We start from the raw sequence: 14,187 nt of genomic DNA, 5'->3' as shown, positions 1-14,187 counted from the left end.
TTTTGGACACTAGGGGCAATTTCTGATGGCCAATCCACCTAACCTGCACATCTTTGGACTGTGGGAGGAAACCGGAACACCCGGAGGAAACACACGCACACACGGGGAGAATGTGCAGACTCCGCACAGACAGTGACCCAAGCCGGAATCGAACCTGGGACCCTGGAGCTGTGAAGCAATTGTGCTATCCACAATGCTACCGTGCTGCCCATAAACAATATAGATCAACGGTGAGATTCAAAGTCTTTTCATTGTCCAGATGCACTGGAGTTAGAAAAAGCTGGTCTCTGAGTCGGCTCAAAAAGAGTTTCAGTGCCGTTCAATTTGGGTTTTGGATGACACACACTGGTTTGATCAACTAAATGCAATGGCAGATTCTTTGATAATAGATGTAACTCAACAGTGAGGTTGCTTTACAAAGAGGTGAAGAATACATCTCTCAGATTCAGAAAAGGGGAATTAAAATTCAGGCTGACTCCATCACATTTACCTGTCGTACCGGCACAACAGATTATTGAGGTTACCCTATTGATCTTTACAAAGCATCACTTTAACGTTAAGTAACAATGTGACTTGTTGGCAGCCCTTATCTCCGAATCAAAAGTCCACAAGCACATAATCTTGACCAACAGTCCAGTACAGTACGGAGGAACTGCTGCACTGCTGGAGGAGACGGACTTCAGACGAGGTGTTGTCATTTTGTTCAGGTGTGTGAAAAGATAATGGGTTTAATCAAGATCAATTTGAAGAGTTTCCCAGTGTCCTGACCAACATTCAGCCCTCAACTAACTGCACAACCTTATCCATGTGTGTTTTGGTGCTGTTTGCGCGAATTCCCTCTGCACAAATTGGCTGATGCATTTTCCCATATTATCTTGACTTCAAAAATTATGAACTGGTTATTAATTATGTTCAGACATCCTTCGGGCATGGCCATATCTATTTCACTCACAGTCCATACCAAATACATTTCATCTGATGAGAAAATCTATTTATAGATATTAAATTAAGTCAGAATAAGTCAGTATCATGTATACATTGCAGCTAGAATATGCACAGTGAATCTGACAATTAGTTAATGTGGTTTTGAAATTATGCTATTCAATGTTAGCCGACAAGTGTTAATGGGAATTGTAGATTCTTTTTATGCCTTACTTTAACAGGAATGCCTCACACCATTTCACATAATCTCAAGGTTGCAAGTATTGTTTGGAGAAAGATGAGATCTATTATAATTCACCAGCTGAAGGTTCTCAGAGGTTGACACGAGAGGTGTCTGAGAGAGACAGGAATTGCCTTGATCGCTCAACATAATAATCTGTAAATGTATCCATAAAGTAATTTTTCCCCACTAAGTTCCTCTAGCAAATGTGTTACTTATGAATAGAGTCAACGGAAATACAGGGCCAGGGATATAATGCACATACGGCATTATCATGTAAAACAACAGGAATTTCTCCCACTTATATTCTGTAAGGTGCTACGCCATACCTTTTTTTTGGTTTGATATTTTGTGTGGTCTCACATCATTTCATATTCACAGACCCCTCATTTATTTGCATTAACAATGGTCAAAGTAAGAAGTAACAACAACAATGCAAGTTAAAGCAATGACAGGTTAGATATAGAATTAAAATGCTAGGCAGAAGCTATGGACAGAGGTCGGCACGGTGGCACAGTGGTTAGCACTGCTGCCTCACAGAACCAGGGACCCGGGTTCAATTCCATCCTCGGATGACTGTGTGGAGTTTGCACATTCTCCCCGTGTCTGCGTGGGCTTCCTCTGGGTCTTCTGGTTTCCTCCCACAGTCCAAAGATGTGCAGGTGAGGTGGATTGGCCATGAGGTTCGGTGGGGTTACGGAGATAGGGCGGGGGCGTGGGCCTAGGGAAGGTGCACTTTCGGAGAGTTGGTGCAGACTCGATGGGCTGAATGGCCTCCTTCTGCACTGTAGGGATTCTGTGATTCTATGAATTGCAGGTAGCGACCCAAGCAAGCAGTCTGAATGGCTAACAGATCAGTCAACTGGATTACTGCCTCTTCCATCCACACAGCATCCGCTATAATACAACACTGGCTATTCTGCTAATCACAGTCTTGGCAGTTGGACAATACCAGTCATGGGACACCATACACTTTCAGCTCCTACGTCAACATCATCTTTTATTACCTTGTCAGCTCTACAGGTCACACTAGAAAATAGATTAAAAGAAAATTTAAAAGAACTACCAGAATAAAGCATACCAAACCTCTGTTACTGAGTTTAAGGCAGTAATTCGACCTTGTGCTGTCCATAAACCACTCTCAGATTTTTTTTCCTTCACGGCTTAAATGTCACTTGAAGTGCCCAAATGAATTGTTATCTTAAAACTAATTGCCAGTTTATATGTGACACACATGTCTCAAGTCTATCAGTCTGGAAGTTATAGTACAATGAAGGTCAGCCGCTGCACACTACACTAAAGATACATTCAGTGCGAAAACATCCACAAGGAAACAATGCTGGACTTGTTACAAACAGGAGAGGGTGGAAACAATTTTGTTAAAAGCAGTCGATATTTCTGTGCTCCGTTGTCAGGCGCAAAAAACAATTATTTTGACTAGCTTGCGAATATCAGCGCTCGCATTCTTCAGCATTGTCTACGCTGAAACAATCGTTTACCCAATATTGAAATGAGCATCTTTCTGAATGTAAACGTCTTCCTCCCAGGTGCACGGTTGCAACAATAACCAAAGGGCGCGCGACACGATTTAGACCAAGTCCAAAAGCATTCATCCCGTGTCAAATATTATAGCAATCGACACGCTTACAACTGACAAGGGGGTGGAGAGTGGGCTTTGCATTGAAAGAAAAAAAACTCGGTTCAAACTTAGATCTGCTCCCTGTAAAAGAAAAACTTTTAAATATCAAGTTTGGAATTTGTAATATCCCTATCCAGTTTGACCCACAATAAGACCTGCAAGAGCAGTAAACTTTTCCCAAAAGCTGCTCAACTCCCTGTGAACAAAGACAAGTTACACCTGAGATGAAAATACTTCGATTGCCTTTTGGGCACAAAGAACCGAATGGATCTAAGTTAACCAAGCCACTGATTTTTCTTGAGATGAGTGTTTTTTTAAATATAGTGGTGCAGTCGTGATAATCCCTTCAAATAATAATCATTGCCTCACTTCCTCTATGTGCTTTTCACCCTGTGTTTAATTTGTATCTGTCTTTCAATACAAGCGGAATCTTCTCTCTGAAATCCCATTCTTTTGTCTCGGTTCATTCACCCAAAAAGCACATTTTTGCTAAACAGGCTGAAGTAACTGCTCATCACTGGCGCCAAAACAATTCCTCTCACGTGTCGAAGAATGCAAAGTGCAGATACAAAGCTATATCATTGTATAAATCGCGCTCTTTGGATGTGTATAACTGTATAGGAAATGATCTGTGGGCTTGCATGCCATTCATGATTTAAAACGGCGTTTTATGAAAAATTTCCTCTCACACCTATGGAAATATTTATTGCCCCTGTCAGGTGCTTGCTTTTTTTTGATAAGTCGAGGTTGTGGTCTGGGATAATTTCGCCCTAATTGGTATTTCAGATGAAGGAGATTTGAAAGTTAAATACAATAATATATTTCTATAATTTTCCTCTGGGTTCCTGCAACTCCACTGGCATCACAGTCATGCACATTTAATCGTTTACAGTCTCCACTTACAAAACCATTTTATTTTAAATCAACAGGGAAATAAATAGATTTTCACCCAATGAGCCAACTGCATTGCGACTGCAGAAAATAAACTTTTTAAACATGTGTTTACATTGCTATGCAAGAAAATACACATTAAACGGGGATTAAAGGCGATTTGTTGAGTAGACACCATAAGTCAGCTCAATAGTGTTTGGATTAGACATGTTATTTCTTTGCAAATATAGTCTGAATAAGGTGGGTAGCAAATGGCACATATAATATAGACTTTAGCTCGCCAGGTAAATTGAACATTGTTTGGTTACTGAATGAGAAAGTCTTACCTGTTCCCTCTGAATGCACGGTAAGGAGGTCCTCCTGTGGGGCTTGGAGCCCACTTGACTGTTGGAAATCTCGGAGGCAATGACTGAACTGGATCTCCTCCTCCTCTTGATAACTGGGATCTTCTCCTCCGTCCCAGGCGCCGGCATGGTGCCGGGTAGGATGTGCACGGCGTATCTGGCCAGCAGGACGCCCAGGATCCCCATCAAGTAAGCCAGGAAGGGTCTCCAGCTGGCGCGGACCCTGTCCAGGGACAGGAGGGAGATAGTCCGGAGCAGGCTGGTGAAGACGATGGTGCAGACTCCCTGTCTGAGCCGGAGCAGCAGCAGGGTGGCGGCGGCCAGGCAGCTGAGCAGCACGGTGCTGGCCGCCACCGACAGCAGCTGCTCTTCGTCGCCCAGCAGCCAGCCTTGGAGCAGAGCCTCTCCCAGGCAGCAAGCGGCCAGCAGCCGGGGGGCCAGCTCGGCTCTGCCGCAGCGGATCAGGTACAAACCCAGCCAGAAGAAAGCGCTGAGCAGGCTGAAGAGGGGCAGGGCGCAGTGCAGGAGGGTGAGCAGCCCGGAGCTGCTGCTGGAGGAGGAGGAGGTGGAGGTGCTGCTGCTGCTGGAGGAGGCAGCTGGCCACGGCTGCCCGCCGCTCACCTCGCCGTCTCCCCACCTCAGCAGCGCGGCCAGCAGCAGCGAGAGGGAGCCCAGGCAGGCGGCGGAGGACAGCAGCCGGGCTCTCCTCAGCAGCCTGCCCCACACAGGGCAGCCCTGGTCCCGGGTCAGGGGGCTCACACAACCCCTCACATAACCATTGCGCTCCCCTGCCACTTTCCCGGCCTCAGCTTTCGTCCGGGGGGAAGCCGGCTCCGATCTCATCGCCATCCTCTCCTCCACTGTTATTAGAAAGTTTGTTTTTCTCTCTCTCTCTCGCTCCCTCCCCCCTCCCGAGATTGAAGATCAGACTTTAGTCAAACACACAGCTTCTCTCTCTCTCTCTCTCGGAGACAGGATGGGAAAGTTGTGATGGTTTTTTTTTCTGGAGGGAGCCGATGCCACTTTTTAACACCTCAGAGTAAAGCCAGGTCGCCACTTGCGCCTGGCCAGTAAAGCCCTCAACGTGACAGCCGGAGGCGGCAGGCGAGCCGAGGTGCTGCCGTTCCTGGCCATTTAGCTGCACGGTACAAACACTGCCGTCTCCTCTGCTCTCCTCCTCCTCCTCCAACTCCCCTCTGCCTTCGCCTCCTCCCCTTTCACTCCTCCTAGCCCCATATGGAATGCACAACTTCATCTGCTGCCTCCAGCATCTCCAGCTGCTGCCTTCTCCTGCCGCCCGCTCAGTCCTTACTCCCTCACTCCTCCCCCTCACTCCTTCCCCCTTTCTCCCTCACTCCTTCCTCCCTCACTCCTTTATCCCTCACTCCTTACTCCCTCACTACTTTCCCCCTCACTCCATTCTCCCTCACTCCTTCCCCCTCACTCCTTCCCCTTTCTCCCTCACTCCTTTCCCCCTCACTCCTTTCTCCCTCACTCCTTACTCCCTCACTACTTTCCCCCTCACTCTTTACTCCCTCACTCCTGTCCTCTCACCCCATTCTCCCTCACTCCTTCTCCCTCACTCCTTCCCCTTTCTCCCTCACTCCTTTCCCCCTCACTCCTTTCTCCCTCACTCCTTACTCCCTCACTACTTTCCCCCTCACTCCATTCTCCCTCACTCCTTCCCCCTCACTCCATTCCCCCTTTCTCCCTCACTCCTTTCCCCCTCACTCTTTACTCCCTCACTCCTGTCCTCTCACCCCATTCTCCCTCACTCCTTCTCCCTCACTCCTTCCCCTTTCTCCCTCACTCCTTTCCCCCTCACTCCTTTCTCCCTCACCCCTTTCTCCCTCATTCCTTCCCACTCACTCCTTCCCCCTCACTCATTCCCCCTTTCTCCCTCACTCCTTTCCCCCTCACTCCATTCTCCCTCACTCCTTTCCCCCTCACTCCTTCCCCCTCACTCCTATCTCCCCCACTCCTTTCCCCCTTACTCCCTCAGTCCTTCCTCCCCCACTCCTTTCTCCCTCACTCCTTTCCCCCACCCTCCGTCCTTTCCACCCTCTCCCTCCACTCCTCCAGGAAGGTGAGCTGATGCTGAACCAGCGAGCTGGCCTCCCAGACAGCCGCTAACACCATCGCCTGAGCCTCACTTGGTGCCAGGCGACGGAATGATCGGCTCAGGGGTTGGGGTGATGGTGGGGGCGTACGGAAGCCAAGCCAGCCCCCGGCGGGGAGCGAGGGGGAGCCTTGCTCGCCCTCAGCGGGGGGTGGGGGGAAGCAGCGCTGGCTTTGTCGCCCCCAGCCTGGCATCAAGCGCTGCCTCCCTCCCATTCACTGGAACCTGCATTTCCCGGTCAATCTCACCCTGGGGGGGAGCTGGGCACGAAAATGTTGGAGTCAGAAATAAATTGTGAGAAGCTTTTGTTTTTGTTGAAGTTACACCTTATGGACTCGCAACTTCCTCAGAAGCGAAAAGAAAGTGTATTTTGCTATTGTAGCCGAGCCCCTGTCAGATACAGAGGTCCCAGTGGTAAGGCTTTTGCTTCCAGCTCTTGGAGGCGGAATTTCGCTGCCAGATTAATGCTGACGCTGATCGCACGCTTAGCTGTTTGTGCGTAAATGGTGAGTAAATTCAGGCGCACGATTAACCTGAAGCTATAAAGCTAAAGCTGCTGTTCGACTTCTGTCACCTTCCCCTCCCAATAGCTTCAGCAAAACGGAATGCCGCCGGCTCCCTCGCCATTCCAATGTATTGAATGTCGACGGAGTGGAGTTGCTGTATTTATGCCATGGATTGGCACTAAACCTGCCAGAGATATTTAGCCCAGGTGGTTAGAAGCGTGAGGACCCGCTCAACGCTTTCATAAGTTTTAATGACGGCTCGTCAACCTTGCTGGCACCGAAAACTAATCATTCTAAGTATATATGTCTCCTTGCTCCAGGTTGTGAATTATTTCGAGGGAAACGTGTCAAACTCTCGCTTTTCCTTTCTGGATCATTGCTCTCTCCCCCTCCCTCCCAATCCTCCTCCTTCAGGTACCATGCTCCAAGAAGAGGGTGTTGGCGACCATGACCTCCCATTGGACTGATCCATGACGATGCTTGGCAAAGAACACAGTTGCCTTCTGCAGTGTGGATGACCATTTTACCAACTCGCCTGATGGGGATTCACAAACTGATAATCAACCTGTTTGGCCACAGTTACAAACACACCATCTATGGTCATCAGCTCTCACAGCGGGACTTCTAGCCCCCCCCCCCCCCCCCCAGGTGGGCGTTCTGTAAGACCCCCGTTCTCAACCAAATTTTCCCTTCTCTTGCTCTGCACCAGATTTGACATTGCTTCACCCTATTCATTTCACTGTCCTCTCAGACCACAAGAAATAGGAGCAGAAGTAAACCATTCGGCCCATCAAGTGTGCTCCATTCAATGCGATCATGGCTGATTTGATATAATCCTCAACTCCACTTTCCCACCTTGTCCCCATAACCCTCGATCCTCTTACTGATTAAAACTCTATCTCAGCCTTGAACATACTTAACGACCCCAACCTCTACAGCGCTCTGTGGTAAAGAATTCCACATATTCACTATCCTCTGAGAGAAGAAATTCCTCCTCATCTCTGCCTTCAATGGGCTCTGAGATTATGCCCTCTGGTCCTAGACTTTCCCACAAGGGGAAACAACTTCTCAGCATTCAACCTTTACAGCACCCCCCCCCCCCCCCCCCTCTGATTTCTCAATAAGGGCCTTTGGTAATTTATTCCCCAACCTTATTAAGATTCTGAGTGGTTCCAACAATTGTTTATTTGACTGGAAATAGCTTCTGGGTTTCATGGTGGCCTTTTAAATTGGAAACTCGCATCCAAGGGCCTTTTGAAACGGAAAACAGCTTTTGACTTTCAGTCCTAGCTCAATCGCTCATTGTAAGACTTGAGGTAATTTGGAATATTCAGCAAAATAATTGGGGATGGGAGGGGGTGGGAATGAATTTTTTTTTTTAACGCAACAAGCTGTTATGATCTGGAATGCACTGCCCGAACCATTTTAACGGTTTTAAAAAGGGAATTGGATACATACTTGTTATAAAAAGCAATTAAATTACAAGGTTTTGAGGAAAGAGCAGGAAAGTGGGGCTATTTGGAGAGCTGCTTTAAAGAACTGCACAGTCATGATGGACCAAATGGCCTCTTTTTGTGTAGAATGATTCTACAGCCTGAAATTAGCTCCCAATTGAGGAGCTCAAGTCGGGAGATTTCCCGGCTCAGTGCCCCTAATGGGCAGGTTTTCATTCTGTGGAGGGGGGGAGGGGTGGAATTAGGCCTACTGCCCCCAGATGTAGCTTGGAGGTGGCCTCAGGAGCTGTTAGTTGCTGAGGCAGGCTATTTAAAAGGCCTTCTCCAGGATGTCATCCCACTTGTTTTGTTAAATATTAGGCCTTCATTCCCTCCCCCGCCCCACCCACTCGCCATGTCCATACATACTAACTCATGACAACCCGTCACCCCACCAACCCCAACATCTTCTCATACCCATCATACCAACCAATACTTCATTCATCCCCATGGCCCTTTTAGCTTCTATGCCAATTTTAGTGCCAACTCATACTGCCAGCAACCATCCTTTGTCCATACTATTTTAATGCCAACTAAGCCAGTATCCACTATTGGCAGAGTTGTGGAACTATGCTAAGATGAAATAAAATAAAGCTCTAAATATTTATTACAGTGTTCACTATATAAAAAAAACACACCCATTCATGAAAGCCCAGCCCAAATATTCAAATCTCAAGTGCTTAATCCCTTAGAAAAACAAACATTTGTATTAAAACCCCACATCACCCTGTGTGGGGGGCACTGTTCCACAGTGGTTAGCATCGCTACCTCACTGCGCCAGAGACCCGGGTTCAGTTCTGGCCTTGGGTGACTGTGTGGAGTTTGCACTTGCTCCCCATGTCTGCGTGGGTTTCCTCCAGGTGCTCTGGTTTCCTCTCATGGTCCAAAGATGTGAAGGTTAGGCAGATTGGTCATGCTAAATTGCCCCTTTAGTGTCCAGGGATGTGCAGCTTCAGTGGCGTTACAGTGATAGGGGAGTGGGCATGGGTTGGGTGCTCTTTTCCCCCCATTGGAATCTGTTGGAAGTGGTCCAGTTTGGCCCCACTGCATTTCATGTGTTCACTCAGCTAGATTTGGTTGGAAATTGTAATGTTTAAGAAAATATTACAAATACCACAAGAGAAAAAAACATTTCCAACCTTCAGAAAATGTGACTTCCTTTCCATGGCATTGAAAAGAAATGTGATGAATTCTCCAACTGCTTTTATGAAATGAAATGAAAATCTCTTATTGTCACGAGTAGGCTTCAATGAAGTTACTGTGAAAAGCCCCCAGTCGCCACATTCCAGCGCCTGTTCGGGGAGGCTGGTACGGGAATTGAACCGTGCTGCTGGCCTGCCTTGGTCTGCTTTAAAAGCCAGCGATTTAGCCCAGTGAGCTATTATCATGACCACCAACAGGATCAAGACCACTCAGGGACTAATAAATCAGGTAACTCATTCTCACATCAGTGTGATCCTGTTTCCCTTGCGGCTTTATACACATACAATGCATACCTTCCCCTCTTGAATGCGAGCTTAGTCATACACGTGCAAGGCCACAAGCCTCAAATTTGACCTGAAGTCCTGCCCAGCAGAACTTGCTGTTAAGGGGAAACAGATGATTGAATATCTATTTTAAAAGGAACTGAAGAGAATGTTTATGTAATGAGAGAGGCAGCAGAATTATTTTCACCAAGAGTACAGAGGAACTGACTATACTGAAGCCACAGGAACGTCCTTCAGAAAGGCAACATTGACAAAGTGTCTTCCATAATATCAATGCTCACACCACTCACTGTGCACGTCTGCATGTAACGGGAAGCTGCATAGATCAAAGTGCTCTTTAATAAATCATTTTTACCTCATTGCTGAGAATCAAAGAGAAATTCTCCACCGATTTCTTGATTTTGGTCAGTTCCATGACCCCTGCCCCAGAGTTACTTGGGATTTTCCAAGTGTGTGTTACTGAAGAGTTGGAGGGGTGGGAAAATACGACTGTACCATCTAATAGGGATGGTGAGAACTTTTGGGCATTTTGATATTTTCCTTTCTTTTAGTTTGCTTTTACACAAATGATATGTTCACCAGAAATGAATGGCAGCTGTCACATAGGCAGCGTTTAAAGGTATATGGGGACATTTTCCCCAGTTTTCAAATAACTTTGGAGTCTCAACCGGAGGCCATGGATCTTACAGGCTCATGACCCCAGATTTTGCATAGCCACAAATTGCTGATAGGTTCCGCTGTTGTGGGTGAAGTTCCACCCTATTAGCCTAAAATTACCCTTGCAAAATAGATCTAAATGTACTTTAAAAAAATTCTGATATGCTACCAGTAGTAATTTTTAAAAAAAATTACAATTAATCTCTCAGACAAGCAATGGCATCAAGATCTAGTTGAATAAATGTACAAAACCATTTGACAGTCTTCCAAAATGTTCTCCCACTTCCCTGGTGCTTACAGCTGTGCTTTAACTTCAATTGTACTTGAAGGCCAGCAGTTTCTCTTTCAAGTTACGTGAGCACTGAATTCACACCACAAATTCCAACCAATAGGAATGCTTAACTCATTCATCTAAAGGTCCCCTCCCTCAGCTTCTACGAGATCTACTAACCCCTTTAAACTAAACATATCCATTGCAATAGCTGAGAGAGGACCCCAGACTAAGGGGCGGGGAGAGGTTTAGGGGGATGACTAGAGGCAGCACAGTGACAAAGTGATTACACCCTGCCCCCAGGCACCAGGCAACCGAGTTCAATTCCGGCCTTGGGTAACTGTCTGTGCGGAGTTCGAACGTTCTCCCCGCGTCTGCGTGGATTTGCTTCGGGTGCTCTGGTTTCCTCCCACAGTCCAAAGATATGTAGGATAGGTGGATTGGCCATGCTAAATTGCCCCTTAGTGCCCAAAGATGTGTAGGTTAGGTGGGGTTACGGAGTTACAGGGTAGGGTGGGGGAGTGGGCCTTGGTAGGGTGCTCTTTCATAGAGTCGGTGCAGACTAGATGGACTGAATGGCCTGCCTCTGCACTGTAGAAATTTTATAATATTGTCGAAACAACCATAAACCAATATGCGTTGTGTAATATGAAAGCAAAAGCAAAATATTGTGGAAGACAGTACCCTGAAATAAAAGGAGAACAAGGCACAAACACACTTAGCAGGTCAGGCAGCATCTTTGGAGAAAGAAATAGAATTAACATTTCAGTTTCATGAGAGATGATTGTTCCAAAGTTTTCTATAATAGGATGGCCTTTAAAAGAATACCATAATTCTTTTGCAAAGGAGTGGGTGGCCTCCTTCAACAAAGTGACAGTGCAGTGGAATTGAAGTCAATGTTTATTTGATTTTTCGAGGCATCATTTTTTTCCCACTGCAGGTGTGTTCTCTTTAAGGTGAGAGATGCAACATAGAACTTTTCAATCTTTGGCTCCTGCCTTCAATATGGAATCATTCAAGATTAGGGGCAACAGGTCAGACCAGAGGAAAAGGCACTCTGCTATTTCTCAGCACTGAATGTAACCCTTAACTTCAAAAGAACACCCTCTGCTGGGTCAATGCGAAATTTCCTTTTCAGACAGGAGCATCCTGTGATCTCTCACAATTAGTCTGCTGATCTGGTGGCAACTGGTGCCAAATCGGCTCGAGTGTCTCCCCCACTCAATTTACTACTGCTAGGGAGGAGAATACCATATCATTACATACAAAATAACGGTCCACAAACACACAGCTCCATTTTCTTACTCAACCCATTTTAAGGAAGAAAATAAAGTTCCATGCACAATCGCTCAGCATGCCATCTCATTGGCCCAGTACAATATAATCACAAATTATTTCCTCAGAACGTCAGTGCACATTTATTCATTCAGAAATAGAAAATAAGAACTTATATTTATATAGTGTCTTTCACAATATCAGGCTATCCAAATAATTTCACTGCCAATGCAGTACATTTGAAGAACAGGAAAGGTGGCAGCCAGTTTGCTCACTGCAAGTTCCCATAAACAGCATCATGGTAATGAACAGAGAATCTGTTTGAGGGATGTTGATTGAGGGATAGGTAGTAAACATTTTACCATCACCGACATGACAGGCCCAATTTCCATATCAGGCATGCTGACTTGAGCAGAGGATTCATAATTATAAACATTTTTTCATTCATTCTTGGAACATATGCATCACTGGCTGGGCCAATATTTATTGCCCAAACCTAATTGCCCCAGAGAAGGTGGTAGGTGGTGGTGAGCTGCCTTCTTGAAACCCCTGCAGTCCCTGTGACATAGGTACGTCCACAGTGCTGTTAGGGAGAGAGTTCCAAGAATTTGACCCAACGCCAGTGAACAAATGGCAATATATTTCCAAGTCAGGATAGTGTATGGCTTGAAGGGAAACATCCAGGTCCTGGTGTTTCTATTTGTCTGCCGCCCTTGTCCTCCTAGATAGTAGTGGTCTTGAGTTTGGAAGCTGCTGTCTAAGGAACCTTGGTGAGTTCCTGCAGTGTATCTTGTAAATGGTACATACTGCTGCTACTGTGCGTCGGTGGTGAAGAGAGTGAATGTTTGTGGAAGGGGTGCCAATCAAGTGGGGTGCTTTGTCCTGGATGGTGTTGAGCTTCTCAAGTGTTGTTGGAGCTGCTCTCATCCAGGCAAGTGGAGAGTATTCCATCACACTCCTGGCTTGTGCCTTGTAGATAGCGAATAGATTTTGGGGAGTCAAGACCTGAGTTACCCACCGCTGGATTCCCAGCCTCGGACCTGTTCTTGTAGCCACAGTATTTATATGGCTAGTCCGTTCAGCTTCTGGTCAATGGTAACCCACAGGTTGTTGATAGTGGTGGATTCAGCAATGGCACAGCCATTGTATGCGTGGTGAGTATTCCATCACATTCCTGACTTGTGCCTTGTAGATGCTGGACAGGCTTTGGGCAGTCAAGTTGCTATTGGCCAAACCTTTGACATGAATACGTCTGATCTTCAGAAAGAGGAGATGCCCATTCCAGTTTTGAGAAATGCAGTTGATCCAATGTCATTGTGTTGTGAAAGAATGGGATAAATGCTCAAACTGCTATTATACATACAGTCAGCAGGACTCAAGAATATGGGGACAAAGAAATTGCACAACTCACATTCTCATCTGGTTCACGTCTCTGCTTCACCATGTTTCTCTTTGCTGTGTACATCTGCTCCTCATGAGCACAAGCTGAAGTGTACATGTATTCTTCAGGCAGAGGGTGGTGAATCTGTGGAACACTTTGCCACAGAAGGCTGTGGAGGTCAAGTCACTGAGTGCGTTTAAGATAGAGATAGACATGTTTTTGATTAATAAGGGGATCAGGGGTTATGGCAAGAAGGTGGGAGAATGGGCATGGCAAACATATCAGCCATGATTAAGGATTGGATAGGGTGAACAGTGAGAGCCTTTTTCCTCGGATGGTGATGTCTAGCACGATGGGGACATAGCTTTAAGTTGAGGGGCGATAGATATAAGACAGATGTCAGAGGTAGGTTCTTTACTCAGAGAGTAGTAAGGGCGTGGAATGCTCTGCCTGCAACAGTAGTGGACTCGCCAACACTAAGGGCATTCAAATGGTCATTGGATAGACATATGGACGATAAGGGAATAGTGTAGATGGACTTTAGAGTGGTTTCACAGGTCGGCGCAACATTGAGGGCCGAAGGGCCTCTACTGCGCTGTAATGTTCTATGATTGAATGGCGGAGCAAACTGAATGGGCCGAACGGCCGAATTCTGCTCCTATGTCTTATGGTCTTAAGTAGAAAACAATGCTGGTGATGGCAGCAAATCTTCTCCTTCAAGTTTGACCTGATGCCCTGCCCAGCAGAATCTACTGTTGAAGGGGAGTAGCTGTTTCAATATGTACTTTAAAGGAACTGAAGGGCACAATCCTGAATATTTCCTGATCATTCGTTTTCCATGGAGAGAATGTTTATATAATGAGAGTAGCAGTGAAATGACATTTACCCAGAATGACTTATCCAACTGAAGCTCTTTGCAATAGGAATGTCCTGCATTGACAGTGTCTCCAGAACGGCAAAGA

General features: G+C 46.3%; 1 protein-coding gene and 1 long non-coding RNA gene across 4 annotated transcripts in view; one reads left to right on the top strand and one right to left on the bottom strand.

The window, feature by feature from the left end:
• Positions 1 to 5,281, bottom strand: part of pde3a (phosphodiesterase 3A, cGMP-inhibited) — a 645,056-nt gene extending 639,775 nt beyond the window's left edge. Inside the window, exon 1 of one of the 2 annotated variants that reach the window (XM_072471756.1) lies at positions 4,019 to 5,281. In XM_072471756.1, the coding sequence (XP_072327857.1) occupies positions 4,019 to 4,885 (867 nt within the window). In that variant the 5' untranslated portion in view covers positions 4,886 to 5,281. The remainder of the gene's footprint in view (positions 1 to 4,018) is intronic. The other variant, XM_072471758.1, reaches the window with a different exon arrangement.
• The window catches only part of LOC140388105 (uncharacterized), a 189,600-nt gene continuing 179,769 nt past the window's right edge, over positions 4,357 to 14,187 (top strand). The window contains exon 1 of one of the 2 annotated variants that reach the window (XR_011934090.1): positions 4,357 to 4,501. This is a non-coding gene — a long non-coding RNA (uncharacterized lncRNA). Of the gene's footprint in view, positions 4,502 to 6,421; positions 6,662 to 14,187 lie in introns of those variants that run through there. The other variant, XR_011934091.1, reaches the window with a different exon arrangement.

The sequence above is a fragment of the Scyliorhinus torazame genome, chromosome 13 (genome assembly GCF_047496885.1).
Source record: "Scyliorhinus torazame isolate Kashiwa2021f chromosome 13, sScyTor2.1, whole genome shotgun sequence".
In the NCBI taxonomy this organism is placed as follows: domain Eukaryota; kingdom Metazoa; phylum Chordata; class Chondrichthyes; order Carcharhiniformes; family Scyliorhinidae; genus Scyliorhinus; species Scyliorhinus torazame.
Note: the sequence above shows the minus strand (reverse complement) of the source record. Positions and strands in the feature narration are given on the sequence as shown.